Below are 18,184 nucleotides of genomic sequence, written 5' to 3'. Positions count from 1 at the left end.
ATCCTCAAGACAATTATGAGTAATAATTTTAAACTCAAGAGTTTCAACCTCAATACCAATAATAATAAAATAAGATTTAGAAGATTTAGAATAAAACTTACCACTAGTCAATGTTCCTAAAAAGAATGATAAATTTAAGATTTGCATCATTTACAAAAAGCTGAATGATGCAACACAAAAAGACATATTCTTGATTCCCTTCTTTAACAAAATTCTTGATGTAGTCATTAGACTCATTCCATAATAACTTTTCAAAATACAACCAAGCTATCTCAACTATCTCAAAAAATACTTTATCAAATATTGAGAAAACAATATTATCTCGAATCTTGATAAGTGCATTTTCTTCATCAAAATTGGAGTTTTGCTTGGATGTGTCGTTTGCAAAAAAAGAATCTTTATCAACAAAGACAAAACTCTTGCCATTATTAACATGTAACATCCAATAAACATTACTGAATTTTAAACCTTTCTCAATTAAATGGGATACTATCAACAATTTATCAAAGACTATACAAAGATTGCTAAACAACTTACCAAACTTTTTAAAAAGAATCAAATCTATAAATAGACTTAAAAGGGTCAAAAAGCTTTTAGCACACTCAAAAATTTGTTGACAAGAGCTCTAATACTTGCATAACAAAACTATAATAAAGACTGCAATATTGAAGTCGACATCTTAGACTACACAATAAAAAAGATTCTTTTATAATAATGGGAAGATTTTAAAAATAGACCAACTAACTAAAAGCTAAGATCACCATAGAGAAAAGAAGATCTTAGAATGGTCTACACACTTTAGAAGTTTTAACATTACCTACTTGGCAATAAAATAAAAATCATAATGAACTATAAAGTAGTTCTACACCTTTTTAATAAAACCATCCTCACTAGTAAAATTGTTTGATAATTCTTACTCTGTCAAGAATATAACTTTGAAATCATCTATAAAAGATGAATAAGTTGATCAGCTTAGTTACATCACAACTAGTGAATAACAAAAGTGCAACATGGATAACTTCAATATTTTGCAAGTCTATACTTCACTAACTTTGATAAATGACATCTACTACTACTTGACTATAGAGTTAGTACACCACCTTCGACCAATACAAACAATTTATCTTGAGAACAAGACTATATTTAATTATGGGAGGAAGATTGTATAAGTCATGACAAGATAACAAACTACAAAGTTGTGTACAACATGATGAAATTCAAGATTTATTTAAAAAACCTCACTACAAACAAGTAGAAGGAAATTTTATAAAAGAAATCATAGCTTAAAAGATTTTACAAGTAGAACTTTGGTGGCCAACACTCTAGCATGCCTTAGCAACATTTTATTGAAAATGTAATATTTGTTAAAGAATTAAGTATGCATTGAAAAAGTAGATTTCAAAACTTTATCTTATAACTCTTCTCAAACCTTTTCAACAATGGAAACTTAAATAAGACCATCAAGATTTAAACTCAAGAGTCCATAATACAAATATAAAACTTTAATACCATATTATCCAGGCCAAGTCTACAAGTAAGACCCTTAAGAATATACTTAAGAATATCATGAAAATGAATAAAAATGACTAGGATGATCTCATCCAAAACTATTCAAACTCACTTCTAGCCTAAAAGCTTTAACACCACTCAAGTATATTGTTTCTTCATTATGAATGGCAATACAATATAAAAGTAATAAAGGAGAATCAATCAAGAGAAGACTAGTAATGCTAGAAAAACTCAATGAAAAACAATTACAAGCAATTTAGATGCTCATAGCCATTCAAGCTAGAAAAAAATTGACCATGATAGAAAAAAAATACTCAAGAAAAGTGAAGAACTTAAAATTGAAGATCAAATTCTCTAGTTTTAAGAATAGATTCTTGAGTTTTGGCTGGGTTTTAAAGTTATAATTTTTGTTTATTCCCTCCTAGATCATTGTCAAGATTAGTGTCTATTAATCAATATTTCTTGACCTTTTTGGTGTTGATAATTTAGAGATATTCACTGTGAAGTGTTGCAATTACTACCATTCCTAAAGCTTTAAATTGTTGAATAAGGAATGATCTTTCCCATCTTGATTTTATTTTTGAGTCAATTTTCTTTGGTTAGAATCCAAGAACTTTAAGCACAAAACTCAAAACTTTGACATAGATAAAACAAAATAGAATCAAGATCAAAATTCTAATGGAAAGATAAATCTTAGAATTTAAATTTAAGAACTCAACTCAAAGAAGAATTCCAAGGTTCAAATACAAAAAGACAACTTTAAGAAGATTCTCTAAAATTAAGCTTGAGAATTTAACTCAAAGATTCATGAAATGGCACAATTTAAAAAATTTAGACCAAAACAAGACCACACTCATAAAAAATTGTGCATAATATCAAAAGAAAACAAGAATACAACAAGAAGAAAAAGAAAATTTAAGCTAGAGATTTGAACTAAGGTCACTTAACATTTAGTTAAAGAATGGGGAAATAATAGAACACACAAGTGCACAATGTCACCAAAGACTTCATCTTCAATCCCATATCCCTTAGCATGATTAGAGTGAGTCTTCTCAATTTGACTTAGAAGAGGACTAGAGAGCTAGACAAGTGGCTATATGAGGTTAGAAAATTTACAAGCTTTCAAAGATTATGAAGAAGCTATACAATCTTGGCATCACCAAGAAATTTCTCCCGGTATACAAAAAAGATTTTATGTATGCTAGCAAATATAAGTTTGTTATGCATGCTAGATATTTTATATGGGCTTTCAAGGTTCCCCTTGATGGAAAGCAAATGATATTAATCCCATACACGAAAGGGATTCCACTGAACTGCATCAAAGCCCTTGAGAACTACAATAGTGGCAACTCTTTGCAAATGAATAATGTGATTGATGAAGCAAAGCTATAGCTCAAGTTTTTGATCTCCACACTCGAGATGCACAAGTCAATGACCTCCATTGGTAAAGCAATCATAATTCTCTAGGATGACTTGCAAGAGTTAACATCACTAACTACCTTTACAACCCCTGTTAGTCCTAACCACATTTAGCCGAGATCCCGACTGCCACCAAATGCAGTCAAACAACTCCATTTGGTGATTTCAATGGTGATTGCGGGGGGCTAGATATTTGATGTTGTTGCAGTGATTGCCATCGCCACTACATCTCCACCGCTTTGCTGGTTCTCCTGCTGCTATGGAACAATCCATCTATGAATGCCTAACAAGCTTACATCAAATCTGACCAACTCCACTTCCTGCCAAACCTACGCAGTGTACCAAGCTCTCCAGAGCAACACTCTCCAGTTGGTGGGCCTCCACTTTTGATTGAGCATGGAGAAGCTCACCAAAGCCTCGCAAATCGCCCACACTTGTCCCTCATCCCCTTGAACTATAATTTATGCCATCAAATGGAAATTATGATTCTAATGATTTGATTCTAGAATTGGCACTTGATTGGGCATGGTCCCATGTTACCAAACTCACTCCTTATGCTTCCGGCAAAAGAGCAGAGGTGTAACTATTGTGGAAAAATATATGGTAATATCTTAAAATGAATCAAAAGTGCATTTTGTTAAATTTCTAGGCATGATATTGAAGCATGTAATACTTTAAACATTCCTACTTTTATTAATTTGGTTTTACTAAAATGTTTATTTTTAATTAATTTTTTTTTTTTAACTGATCAACCATTCAGTACTTTCATGGCCGGTTGATAATAACAGTTGGCCTGTTTGCTAGTCATCATTCGGAATGGTCAAGACTAACCTTGTCTATGACAACCTCATCAAGTGAATAACTTTGCTATTGACCATAAAGTGACTCAATTACACCATTAATAAACTGTGATTGTCCCGCAAGTAACTTATCCCAAAGCTTGACATAAACATCCCTCCAAATCAAAGCAACAGCAACAGGTGACAACAAAAAAAGGCCAAGCAACACCACCAACACTAGGATGCCCCAAACGCAAAGGAAAAAAGAATGCACTTCAAAAAAACAAGAATATATAATCCTCTTTTGCAATGATGATGAAGAGGAAGGAGACAATGAAGAAAGCAAGAAAGAAGAAGAAGAAAAAGAAGAGTTGCCACCAGCACCAACTCCACCAGTGAAGAGATGAAGAGCAGTAGCTGAGACAACACCACCCTCGTGCAAGGCCAAGCCAACTCCAATGCACAAGGGCAGGAAAACTCCAAAGGGAACCACCAAGGACAAAGGCAAGGTGAGGAGACTCAAGAGAAGACTCACGAATGAGATCTTGAGCCCATAAGCACGCTGCTGGATGATGCCAAGACTATGACAAGTGCCAAGAAATGAACTCTATACCTCAAGTTGCCGGTGCCAGAGGAGCACAACGCAGTAGGAGCATCCTCAAACGTCTCCCCCACCAGCGGTGACAACACAAGCTTGTCCAGCATCTCCTCCAGCAGTGGTGCCACCAGTTCCAGCTCTCAATGCCAACACTAATGACATGCTGCATCATTCCAATCACTACAGCCGAGAGTGTCCCAAGCAAGAGCAATGCCGTGAGCCCAAGCTTCCACACCAGATCTTGAGCTTAGCATTTCTCCAAATCGTGGATGAAATGCAGTGCCTCCAGCCAACGCTACAGATGCCGATACCAGCAGACTTCACAAGGCCCTTCCACAACATCTGCTCATACATCTCTTCCACGACGAGATGGAGTCCAGGCCATGATCAATGGCATCATCTACCAGTCCCTCAATGTGAAGCTCACAAAGATCTAAAGCGATATTCTCCATCTCAAGAGGACGGCTTTCCAGGGATCCGTTTGCTCCGAGACTCAGCGAATGAACGACAAAGTTTCAATAGAGGTCTTCACACATTTGGGTCATGTTTCTGTTCGAACCCCCACTCCGCCCCAGAGCATATCCCAGCGTTGTTCGGATTTAGGAGCATGTAAGGGGCGCTCGTTGTTTTCCCGCTCTGCCTCACAATACTTGAGAATCACCCTAATCCGTGCCCTAAACTTTACAGGCTGAATGGAAGTGCTTGGCGCTGTGTCAGCGGCGGAATACACTGCGCTATCGCGCGATGTGGACGAGCTGATCGAGGCGTTTGCGACCCTTGGGTGCACGCAGCTGGCGCAGATGAAGGAGGTATGGCGATGCCGCGGCTTCTCCTTCATCCACCAGGCCCGTCGCGCCAAATTGGAGCCCTCGCGGTTCATGCAAATCCTCTACACCTCTGCCTGTGGTACGCCAAATTTTCTTTCGTTTTGCTTCTTCCTCTCTGATCCCTCAATCTATTTCGTTCGTTTAGTTCATCTTTCTCCAGAGGAGCCTTTCTCTTGGAGACTGGGAGCCCTCTACGCGGTCTACATTCTCTATGAAACGCAGGAATACTCTCCCAAAGTTAAAGTCTACTTGTCTCTCGGTACGTTAGCTCTTTCATTTTTTTTTTTCTAGATGGAGGAGCATTGTCGCAACTCCTTTCTTTGTTTTTTTTTTCCTTCTCTTCTTCCTCTTCTCTATCTTCTCCTCCTTTCTAATGAGTTTAGTTTTACATGGTTCCAGGAATTCCTCCTGATGTTTAAAGTTGTCTCTAGGTACGTAGTCGTAGTAGTATCCCTTTTATTTTCTTCGTCACACTAAAGTTTTGCTTCTCTTGCAGAAAATTTGCAATGGCTCTTATCTCTCGCTCAAATCGTGAGGGAGGGACCGGATCCAGTTCCACTGCACGTAATTCGCTACATGGTCAGGCACAAAGCGTTTCTCTATGGCCATACCTGTGTTACTCTCAAAACTGTGAAAGAAGCTACCGAGCATCGTATCAACCGGATTAATGAGCGTTTGCAGCTGGCACGATCCAGGTACGCTGAGATCTTTGTTTGATGGTATTTGTCGTCAATAACTTTCTCATCTTTCAGGTTGCTTTCGTCTGTTCCCACAAAGGAACATATCTTTGGAAACCTGGTAAGCAAAAGAAGTAGATTTCCTTCCTAATATTCTTTTTCCAGGCATCCGATGTTGGGATTGACGAGACGACGAACTCTACTTTTCAAGAATACGAACAAGCCAAACAGAGAATCTTTGAGAGTAAGAAATTTGCTTGCTCAAGAATGAAGAAAAAAAAACTCACGTTCTATGTTTCTTGCCGCAGGAGTGAATGGTCAGGAACAGCAGAATCAGGCAGATTTAAGCAATGAAATCAACAACATTTCCATTGCTCGGGAGGAATTCAGAGCGGAATATCTACGACAAGCACAGGTAAGATGAAAGTAAAGTTCGAAGAAATCATTTTAAAACACCCCGTGGCTTGCAGGAAACCGCAATGAACGAAGACACCTTTGAAGACTTCAACTTCGACCTGATGCAATTCGGCGACGACCTGGAGGAGTTTCTGAGCGCCTGAGACATCCAGAATTCCATCAGTACCAAAGCAGCTGGAAAACCGCAAGGCTTCCAAAACCATTAGCCAAAGTTGGATACAGAGATTGTGCCGAACGCTCTGGGATTATTAGGACGCGATTGATTGGGGTCCATCTTTCGTCGCAAGCTCTCGGAAAAATCTCTTTGTGAGAGAAAAATGCCAGTCGATTACTGGATGAAACCAAAAACGTTCTGGAAAGAAGAAACATGACCCAAAAAGTTGTGAAGAGCATTCTAGTACCTCTATCGAAACTTGAGCGCTCGCCGTCTCATGGGATTCGCTTCGCCATCGCCGCTGTCCTTCCATCCCAGTCGCCGCGCTCTTTCCTCCCACAGGGCAGCTACTTTTCTCATTTCTCCGAGTGCTGCCTCGGCCTTCTCCCTGGCTTCCTCGCTCGTTTCCATGCCTATATTGCACTTCTCGGCCTCCTTTTGGTACTGAGACGAGAGCTTCTTCGCATCGACCAGGGCCATCTCCGCTCGCCGCCGATCATCCTCGGCCACCATCTCCTGGAGCTTGAGGTCCTCGTTAAGCAGCTCGAGGCGGTTCTTGTCCAGTTCTTCTCTCATCTCCGGATCGTCTCTGCTGCAATCTGCCACCCACACAACTTGAGTACACAAGAAAGGAAGAACGAGCAGACTCACCGAGAAGCGAGAGGTTCCCCAAGTCTGTAGAAAAAACCAAACAGTCCCAACGTTAAAGAGAATAAAAGAAGAAAAATGGAGGAACTTACTTGACACGGCAGCAGTCACCAAGTTGCTAGTCAAGCAATCGCAGCTACAAACCGGGCACTCCACCTGGACGCTGGAAGCAGCGCCTTCCTGGAGCTGCCAATACAATGGCGGGCCAACAATGTACATACCCAGGGCCAGAGCAAGCAAAAAAATCATGAGCTTCACTCTCGACGACGACGGCCCAGATTGCTGCGCCATTCCTTCTGTTCTTCCGTGTAGATCTGGATGAGAAATCCCTAGAACGCTGCCACCAGTGCCGCGAACAGATCCACAAAGATTACTTAAATCCCTACGCCCTCGCTACCTACCTAGCGGCTCATGCCAACAATGCTGGCCTTGGCCAGGCGGAATTCGCCGACCGCGCGCCCTGATCCGTTCCACAGCATCCAATTACCCTACCGGGGGAACCACGGCGCCAGTCGACGCGAAGGATCCAGTGGCGGCACAGCTCCAACCATGGCGGCAATGCTACAATTGCGTCGTCGGCCGATTGGGGCAATGCCACTCCCCGGGCGCCATCGCAGCTAAAGCTTGAGCGATTGACGACGGCGCCAGCTAAGCCACGAATATTCTGCGCTAACTAAACGAGACTTACCCTCTTGTCAAACTCAAAAGCTGCCAACGAGCTTCTTTCAGGAAGTGGGACGAAAACCAAACAAGTACATCCACACATGATCCTGATAGCATGGTCATGGAGACCCTTTACCAAAAACAAACTAAACTTTGCACTGTGGAATGGTTCTTTGATGCTCATCCAAGGGCAGCACTTCCACGGAGTATATGCTATGTAATACGAATGATTCTATTAATCACTTTATCACTCAAAAAACCAACCAGGGCTCCAGCCAAGGAGCCATTGTTGGAGCTGTCGTTCTCGTGTGGTGCCATCTCTTGGATATTGAAAACGAATGCAGTCACAAGAAAGAACTTCATTTACAAAGGCCTAAAATATGCTTGAATATTCTAGGAAATTCTATTATCTATGTTATTCATTTAGATTAAACTTGTATTTATAATTTATAAACATGTTTATAATTATTTATCAATTGGATTATTCAACAATACTAAGCATGGATGACAATACTATTAAGCAAACCAAATGTTGTTATATACAACAAGCAGAAAATTATTATTATTATTTAGTCACCTTTAGTTTTTCATCCATACAATGGAGTAAGTAATTGTGATCAATTATAGGAAGAGACAGAAAATAACAAAGAAACTTACAAGCTCCATAAAGCTTTCTATGCCATAAAAAGGATCATTGATATTTTTTATCTGGCTGAGATGTTTATTAAAATCTATAAAAAAGTATATTTATCTATAAATAGTAACTATAAAATGTTCAAAATCAGTGTTAGCTATTTTGAAATTTTTGTATTTTTGGTATGCTTAAGCAAACCTGTAAGATAATGAATATACTTAGATTATTCTTGGATATTCTATGATATTCTACTATGTAATGCACTTAGACTAATTTATTATTTATAATTTATAAACTGTTCTAAACACTTTCTAGTATATTATAGTTTATTCTACTATATAATTTTTTATATATAATAAAATTATCTTTGTGGGTGCATGGAATATGGAAAGGGAATATAAAAAATATGCATATCAGTTAGTCAAAAAACCTAACTTATATGCAAGAGCGAGTGGTCCAGATTGAAATCAATCTGACAGCTACCAAAATCTCACTACGCTAATATTAATATATGGCATCTTACCCATACACTTGGACCTCACATCATTCCCTTCTCTCGGAGTAATGGAAGACCATTAAGGTTCTCTTGTAGATGGGTTGGGATTTAGAGGGACATTAAGAAGAGGCATCAGTGGATCTACAGGTGGTATCAATTGTTCCTAATCCCTTTGAATGAAATGTTTCAACCACTAAATATGTACAATTTTTGGAGGATCAGTTTACTGGACATCATGTCGAACCTCATAAACTTGCAATCCAACTTGCCACAACACCCGATATGGTCATTTCCACTAAGAAAGGAGCCTTTTAGATAAACTATGTACCATAAGATAGGGAAAATAAATTAATACCAAGTCATCCACTTTATACTTTGCAAGTTGTAGCACCATTGTTGTCCCACTTGTACATGGCCTATGTGTTTAACAAACTCTACTCAGACAAGTGGAAGAATGCTTGTCAAATACTAAACCCATGACCTAGCATTTGCAACTCGTGGCAATCACAAAAGTAAACCCAACTCTGTTGGTAATATTGGATCATGACCATATAAGAGTTTATATGGTGAAGCATTAATAGAACTCTACACCCTTGTGACATATGCATAGTAAAGAGATGGCAAATAGCCATTCCAATCCGAATGCAAAGTTCACATACTTTACAATCATCCCTTTGAATGTTTGAACAAACTATTTCACTAAACTGTCTAACTGTAGATGATAAACATTTGTGAAAGTGTGGCGTATCCCCAATTGAGATGTCTATAGACCATATAAAAGACTATATAGTCTCAGTAGACAGTTTGTAGACCACATGAAAAATGACATTGATGACTTCAGCAATGCTTGCAATAGTGTAGTGCGATAAAAAAGATGATCCACAAAACAACCAAGATACTACACTTTGCTCAGAAAGTGCTACACTCATTCACACACTTTGGAGTAGGGAACTTTAGAACAGCTATAAATTTGTCAGGATTAACTTGCAAACCCTCACGAGAAATACAGTGCCCAAGATAAGTTGTGTCCTTGAACTCAAACACGCATTTCAACCACTTCAGTTTTAAATCAACTTCTCGTAGCCGATTCAACACTTTACGAATATTATGGATGTGTTCCTCCCATGTCCCCTCTAAGTGGATCAAGACACCATCAATGAAGTTAGTAGTCACCTCTAGCATATTGCAAAGAACCTTATCCATCATCTATTGGAAAGTCACTGGAGCATTGTTCAAACCAAACAATATCACCAAAAACTCGTACAAACCAAATGGTGTATGAAAATTAATATTTAGAATATCTTTTTCAACCATTGGTACTTATCACTACCTAGAACCAAGATCTAGCTTGGTGAACTAATGATTTTTCCCCAAGCAATCCAAGAAATTAGCAATATGAGAAAGAGGGTACACATCCAAGATCATCACTTCATTTAAAGAACAATAATTAATGCAGAAACAAATACTCCCATCAAGCTTCATCACAAAATGAAATTCACATGTCTAAAAACTCCGCAACTTTTGAATAACACCTTTTTCCAACATCTCTTTGATGTTTACAGGTAAAATCTTGATCTCTTTGGGTGACTGATGGCGAACATGAACCTTGATTGGACGAGTATCTTCAGTTGGAATTGGATGATGTGTGGCAATCTTGGCTTTAAACAATAAGTCAAATTGAAAGAGATTGGCATACTCCTTCATGAATCAGTCAACCATTGCAACACAAAGATTGTTGGAGGGATCAGAAAAGGGAAGAGCGGAATAAAATAAAAACATAGGAGGAAGTAATAGAAGCAGAGGGATGAAGAGGTATGGAAGTGAGAGGAATGGATAAAATATAAAGAAGTATAAAACAAGGGAGAGAAACCTCAAAGTTACTTTTGATATGATTGCATTACAACCAATTTATACCAAGGATAAGGTCAAAAGCTTGACTTAGTACCACCTGCAATGATTACAACCCAAGTTTAAGATCACCCACACACACAATTAGATCCACCTCATCTAGTGCATATGCATGTGTATGGCCATTACCATAAAGAATGAAAATTGACTCTTCCATATGATGCAAATATAAACGGCAATGTGTGGCAATAAGTCAAGCAATAAAAGATAAACTTGAACTTATATCAACCAACATAGAGAGAATAATAGGAGACTTCTTGTTATAAAAATGAGCTTGGAAAATAAACACTGAATGAACTAGTGCTGAGTGAACCCCTTGATGATATTTGCAAAAGAAAAATAAAAGGATCACTGACTTATTCGCACAAGGTCCTTTCATTATTCGCGTGACTCTTTGTTTCCCGAATGCATCTTGGTTTTTAAACCTTCCATTGCAGTAGCACCAATAGGATGTTGTTGACGCCAAGGTCTTCACCTAAGAACTGAAGGCCACTAATCCAGAAAATGTCGACAATGCCAATAAGTGTCATCACACGCCTAGTAGTGAACATCACGGCCATGACCACATCCTCGCCTTTGTCCTTGAACTCAAGTAGCAGCAGCATTAACCTCCATTTCAACAAAACTATCTCCCACAGGAAGTGGAGTTGAAAAACATGTAGTGAGAAGTGGAAGAGGCAATGTCTCATAACATTGTGCCAAGTGAAGGGCATTATCAAGGGTGGCTAAAGCAAGTGCATACGCAAGTTCTACAAAATTTTGATGAAGTGCTGGCCACAACATTCCCAGCTTAATCCACTTCGACATATTTGGCTCCGCACGAAGCAAGAGACTTCGGAAACAAACACCAAATTGCATCACCGACTCAGATGGCTCTTGACAAAGACAATGGAATTGTTGGAAGGCATAATCACAATTGTCAACATGTTCGAATGCGTGTTTGAAGACATCCAGGAGAATACTCCAATCCTCTGTAAGCGATTAAATTTTCTATTCTACTTTAGTCACTTAACCACACCTCTGACCACTTGGTCCAAGTGCTCCACGTGTCCAGTCCCAAGACCGACACCCAAAGGTACCGCTGACATATCGGCCCATTACACTAAGGCCATACCCATTCACCTTTATTGCACTAGTGGTCCAATACCACTTGTATCACAATCTCGTCTCTCCAAGACTGGGTCATCCGTCCACAAGTGGTCATCCTAGATCCACTCCTTAACATCCTTAAGATGCCCACAGACATGGGAATAGCCTTCCCCAACATCCCTTTCTCAGTTCTTGCCAAGTCCCTCTTCCGTCCATGGCCATGTTCACCAACACTACCACTAGATCAAGGCCCATAGGCTCGGCTACTAAGTCCCATGGTCCTCTGGGACTTCCTCACCATGTGACCATATCCGTAGTCACTACACTAGAGGATTGCTCCTCCACCTTTCCCCCATTTGGAACTTCGGGACAACATTTCGGAACACCGTGGCCCTACGTGAGCCCCGTGGGTACTCTCCCCACCTTCTGCCTTTAGGTGCTCTAGCCATGAGCTTAGAGCGAGGTTCCGTTGAGCCACACCAAGTATCCAAGTAGGTAGTGCCACCCACACTTGGACTAGGAGCATCGGCCAGTCGATCTCCTGGGGGAACTAGAGCTGGCTCTTGAACACTTCTTCAAGCTATCCCACTTATCGGTCTGTATTCACTCTAGTCTTGGACTTCCTAGTGGTCAATTCATCACCCAACACTAGGTCTGGCCTTCCTGGGCCAAACTGGCCTTTCCTAGCCAAACTGGCTCCACTGCAGTCCTCCCTGTTACTATACTTTTGGAGCTCACCAAACCCCCCAGGGTCTAGGAGACGAATGCTTTAGGCTTTCACCCTCTCAGACTCAAACTCAGACTCGGACTCAGACTCAGACTTGGACTCGGACTCAAACTTGGACTCAGTCTCGGTCCCGGCCTCGGTCTTGGTTCCGGTCCCAGTCTTAGTCTCGGTCCCGGTCTCGGTTCCGGTCCCGGTCTCAGTCTCGGTCCCGGTCTCGGTCTCGGTCTTGGTCTCGGTCTCGGTCCCAGTCTCGGTCTTGACCTCGGACTCCATCTCGGATTCCATCTCGGGTCCATCTTGGACTCCGTCTCGATATACTCTTTAAAGTTCTTGTAATACTCCATCTTGGACTCCATCTCGAGTCCATCTCGGACTCCATCTCGGGTCCATCTCAGACTCCATCTCAGTCCATCTCGGACTCCATCTCGGGTCCATCTCAGACTCCATCTCGGACTCCATCTTGGACTCCATCTTGGACTCCATCTCGGACTCCATCTTAGACTCCATCTTGGGTCCTTCTCAGACTCCATCTTGGTCCATCTCAGACTCCACCTCGGACTCCAACTCGGGTCCATCTCGGACTCCATCTCGAGTCCACCTCGGACTTCATCTCGGGTCCACCTCGGACTCCATCTCGGACTCCAACTCAGGTCCATCTCGGACTCCATCTCGGACACTTCCACGTGTGATGTGTTGGTCCTTTTGGGTCCCTTTTTGGAGCCTCGCTTATTGCTCGCTTCATGCTCGTTCCTTGAGCACTCCGTTGAGAGTTCCACTCCCGCTCTCGACCTTTCAAGTCAGAGCCTTTTAGTCCAAACGTGTTACGCTCGTTTGGCTTTTGCTTCGGCCACTACCACGTGGCACCCTTTCGGCTCCATTTTGGGGCCTAGGGATTTTGTGTCTCACAACTCCACCACCCATAGACGAAGTTCAATGTCCTCATCGAATGATAAATCGTTTTATAAAGTAACACTAGCATGTATTACATTCACCATCCTTGACACTTAGCCAATATTTGTCAATGGTTTGACACTGAAGGCTTGCCATGCCTTGTTCAACCTCTAAGGAGCATAGTGTCTCCAACATAAAGACTCATTTGACCACCTCAGGTGGTTCTCTCTCTTTTATTGGGTTTGCTCTCGCTAAACCTATTAGAGACCCATTCTCTAGCTCAACCCCACTACACATTCTCGAGTAGTCCCAACTTCTATTGACATAACCAATTCACCTTGGAATTTTTAATTTTGACTTCTTAAAGTTAATTTCTTTGGTGTCTTTGACACCTTTCACTGCACATATTGTGCAACTTCACTTCCCATCCTAGGAAGCTCCTCACTTGAGGGTGCCATTGTCCTCCTTTCTATTTTATGCCACTTTTGGCACCAAGTTCTAGCCATCATAAGCTGTGCTAGAGTTATCCAAGGCCCTATCTTTTGGCTACTTCGCCGCTCCCTCCCGTGGAGCTTTCACCTTTGCCAACTTGAAGCATTTGGGAATCCATCCTTGGAAGCACACTTCCTTTCTCACAATCCGTTAGCATCCAACACATTAGTATTCCATGCCTAACTTTGCCATTTGGATTCCTTTCAATGAACTCCATGGCACACATTTGGCCACTAGTCTTTTGCTTTTATCCATTGATTGTTGCAGTGAGCAACATAGGATCACTACCTCCATTCTCGAGGTATCCTTTTGGTTCCATGGCAAAGGCTTTACTTTGCTAAGTCCAGCGGGTGCTCACCCCTAGTAGGTCTCTTTAGCAATTTCTACTACGGGCTTCATCCATGGCCCAACTTTGCGACCCTCCCATGGGTCTCTCCCCGAGATTATTTTCTTGGACTTACTATACCATCGTACTGGCACAACTAATTTTCCTTTAAGTGTCCTTCCCACTTGGTCACCTCGACCAAGCCACACCATTATCAATAGTTCAAATCAACACTTTGAACTAGGAATTATATTCCTTAACCCAAACAAAGACCTTGTCTTTGTTTAGCCACAAGATCACTTGGTGATCTCATCTTGACCCCTTAACAGGTCTACCAATAGGAACTAGGTCTTCCAGACCCTTTTAAATTGTTGACTATGACCCCGGTGTAAGCCACAAATTTTTCCTTTCCAATTTGCCAGCTTAACTCGTCTATTCGACAAACTCTGCCTTGGCTTGTGCTAAGTTCCCTCGCCAAGGTTCCCGCTTATGGTACCAGCTCCTACTTCGTCCTACTTGGTTTCAGCTACTCACTACACGAGCAACGGAGTGTTAGCCATCCATCTACGGATTCCCAAATCTCTCCCAATCCCCCTCCCCGGGTTAGACTGGACTTAAGGTTCGGCTACACTCCCCGCAGGCACAAGCAGCCAAGCACACCAAGCCTCCAGATTCCTAACACCCCTTGGTACCACAAGACTTGATCATGGGACTCTCTAAATCCCAAGTCTTGGGTGCAGCACTTGCTTCGGGACATCGGGGCGAAACACCGTGGCCTAACGGCCCGGTATGGGTACCTCTACCCCCCCACGTCCATCCTGAAGGGAAGGCCCAAGCCCCTAGGGAGGGCGAGGACCAATGAGCCACAAGGTACTCAAGTGGGGCACCACTCCACATGAGCCGGGAGCACCGCAGTCGATTTCCCTTTCGGGAGTGGGAGCTGCTCTTGAGCACTTCCCTGGGTAGCCCCTCCGGCACCACTCAAGCCCATGCTCACTCCCACCCAAGGCCCCTCGGCCCCAGTCTCAACCTTAAGTCAGTTTGGAAGCACCACTGGAGAGTTCCTTCAAGACTGGTTCCTGGACCTCACTATCCCTACTATACTTTTGGAACCCCCTGCAGCCCCCCCCCCCTGGGAGATGCACGCTTTGGGCTTTCACCCCTTGACCCGTATTAGTATTTGGACTTAGTCTCTGGCTCGATCTCGGACCCGATTTCGGATCCGACTTCGGATTCGGTCTTGGACTCGATCTCGGACTCGATCTCGGACCCGATCTCGGACCCGACCTCAGACTCGACCTCGGACTCGGTCTCGGTCTCGGACCTGATTTCGGATCTCGGACTCCGTCTCAAACTCGGTCTCGAACTCGGACTCGAACTCGGTCCCCGAGTCGGTCTCGGACTCGATTCCAGACTCTATCTCGAACTCGGTCCTAGAGTTGGTCTTGGACTCGATCTTCGACTTCGTCCCATCCGATGAACTCTTTGTCATTTTGGTCATGCTTTTGGGGTTCCTTTAGCTTACGACACCTCAGCGAGTTGGTTCTTTACAACTCCACCACCCATAGAAGAAGTTCGATGCCCACATCGAACGTCTCGTTTTATCCTATGACTTGTTGACCATGTCTCCGGGGGCATCCCCCCACTTAGCAGTGTGCCTAAGTTAGCCTCCCCGGCCAAGAGCCCATGACAACGGGATATAGGTGTCCCTATACCCCTCACCTCACCACGCCCTAGTATGGGGTCGGGACTTGAACCCAGCCTTGCTTTACTAGGGGGTTGGGACTCGAACCCAACCTCCGTAGAATACGTCTACGGATTCGACATCCCCGCGGGGAGTCGGGCGTAGTGCCCTACGCCTGGTCGACATAGCTAACCCATGCTAATTAGCTTACCTTCGGCGCGCCTTCGGGTCCCAACATGTGCCACTTGCTCAACTTTGCAAATTGATATTTTTAATTGAATTTTGCATAAGTACATAGAGTTCTGCCTTACAGAAATTCCTCCACTAGATCTCACGCGTTCGCTAGGTTCTCCTCCGGTTCCCATGTTGCTTCGCAATGTGGAAATCCTTTCCACTTCACATGGAACTCTCTCACCTCGTGTCCTTGTCACTTGCTCTTGCGCGCATTGAGGATGGCCTCGACTTCGTATTCCTCTTCCCCTTGGATAACCTCAGGTAAAGGTCTCACTTGGTCCTTGCAAAGCGGATCCTCAAAGTACGGCTTGAGTAAGTTCACGTGGAACACTGGGTGCATCTTCCCCATCTCTCGAGGAAGTCGGAGTCAGTAAGCCACTTTACCGATTCGTGCCTCAATCTTGTAAAGCCCCGCGAACCTGCTTAAGGAACTCAAGATCAATTCATTTACAGAAATACATGCATCTTTACCTTTGGGTCAACTTTCGGCTGATCCCACTTGGTAGTCTGAGGTTCTTGGTGTTCAGCCACACCTTCTCCCCAGCTTGGAACTTTACATCCCGACACTTCTGGTTCGCGTATTTAGTTTGCCTTTGTTGAGCCCGTTCCAAGGAATCCCTCACTAAATTCCAAATGCTGAGTCTTTCCGCCGTGAATGCCTCCATTGCGGGCAACTCTCCATGATACTCGGCCACGCCGAGTTCCACAGGACCTTCAATAGCTCGCCCATTGATGACTTCCCATGGACTCACCCCGATACTCGAATGTGGTGAGTTGTTATAACACATTTCCGCAAGTCCCAAATGACTTACCCAATCGGTCTGGTCTTTCGAGACATAGCATCGCAAATAATCCTCCAGCTGCCTATTCACCCTTTCCGTTTGTCCATCTGTCAAGAAGTGTTAGTGCCAACAACTTGACTTAATACCCCATACCTGTCTGTGGGTGATAGGCTGTGCTGAATTTCAACTTGGTGCGATATTGTTCCAGGAGAGTCCTCCAGAACCTACTGGTGAAGATCTTATCTCGATCCGGTCTTCCCCGCACTCGAACCACTTGTTCGAAGAATAGCTTCGCCACACCTTCCGCATCCACCTCCGTTGTGGTGGGTATGAAATGTGCCATTTTCGAAAATCAGTCCACCACCACGAATATCGCATCAAACCCCTCGCTTGGGGGGAGTCCCGTGATGAAGTCCATCGTAAGACATTTCCACGGACGATCTGGAATTGGGATGCTTTGCAACAAGCCCCCACTAGCCTTAGTCACGGCTTTTACCTACTGACATGTTGGACATGTCTTTACATAGTCTTGGACTTCCTTAGCCATATCTGGCCAATGGTACTTCCTCTTGAGTAAGCCCATCGTCTTGGGCACTCCGCCGTGTCCCGCAAGAGGTCCGTCATGACACTCTTCTAAGGCCACCTTCCTTAGTTCCCCTTCTGGAACATACACCCTCGTTTGCTTGTAATAGATGAGTCCGTTGCGTTCCGCATAGCCCGTTTTCTCTTCCGTTGGCAGCTCACCTCTTTGGTGAGCTTCCCGCGCCTCTAGATTCCTCAGCAACACTTCTTGTGCTAGACCATCGTTCTCATATGCTGTCCGCACATCGTCCCAGAAGGTTGCTGTTGCGCTGGATATTGCCAACCTCAAGCTCGCTTTTCGACTTAGCGCATCCGCCACGATGTTGCTCTTCCCAGGCTTGTACAGAATCTCGCAATCAAACTCGGCCAAGGCATTGGCCCACCGACCTTGTTTCCCTCTCAGGTCGGGCTGTGACAAGAAGTGTTTCGTTGCCACATTGTCCGTGTAAACCTTGAAGTGTCTCCCAAGGTAGTGTCGCCATTTCTTGAGCGCCTTGACCACCGCAAACAATTCCTTCTCGTGGGCAGGCCACTTCCGTTGATCCTTGTCCAACTTCTTCGAGAAGAACGCTACCGGATGGTTGTCTTGCTTCAAAACTGCGCCCAACGCAAAGTCCGAAGCATCCGTTTCTACCTCAAAGTCCTTACC

General features: G+C 43.1%; 2 protein-coding genes across 3 annotated transcripts; one reads left to right on the top strand and one right to left on the bottom strand.

Moving 5' to 3' along the window:
- Positions 1-4,995: 4,995 nt before the first annotated feature.
- On the top strand, positions 4,996-6,615 carry LOC9636720. The gene is made up of 7 exons (XM_024679530.1): positions 4,996-5,211; positions 5,278-5,391; positions 5,629-5,827; positions 5,885-5,930; positions 5,975-6,053; positions 6,118-6,224; positions 6,280-6,615. Exons 1-7 carry the CDS (start codon positions 4,998-5,000, stop codon positions 6,367-6,369), a joined length of 849 nt encoding a protein of 282 aa, XP_024535298.1. The 5' UTR covers positions 4,996-4,997; the 3' UTR covers positions 6,370-6,615.
- Positions 6,444-7,735, bottom strand: LOC9637361. Of its 2 annotated transcripts, XM_002974545.2 has the most exons (4): positions 7,121-7,733; positions 7,032-7,055; positions 6,628-6,979; positions 6,444-6,578 (listed from the first exon to the last, which is right to left on the bottom strand). In XM_002974545.2, the coding sequence occupies exons 1-3, from the start codon at positions 7,317-7,319 to the stop codon at positions 6,630-6,632; spliced, it is 573 nt and encodes a 190-aa protein (XP_002974591.1). In that variant the 5' UTR covers positions 7,320-7,733; the 3' UTR covers positions 6,444-6,578; positions 6,628-6,629. The 2 variants fall into 2 exon arrangements, with proteins under 2 accessions (XP_002974591.1, XP_024535300.1); XM_024679532.1 differs by having other exon boundaries at positions 6,452-6,979; positions 7,121-7,735.
- Positions 7,736-18,184: the final 10,449 nt, after the last annotated feature.

Source organism: Selaginella moellendorffii, unplaced genomic scaffold, assembly GCF_000143415.4.
Source record: "Selaginella moellendorffii unplaced genomic scaffold, v1.0 SELMOscaffold_25, whole genome shotgun sequence".
NCBI classification, from domain to species: Eukaryota; Viridiplantae; Streptophyta; class Lycopodiopsida; order Selaginellales; family Selaginellaceae; genus Selaginella; species Selaginella moellendorffii.
This window is presented reverse-complemented; position numbering and strand designations above follow the sequence as displayed.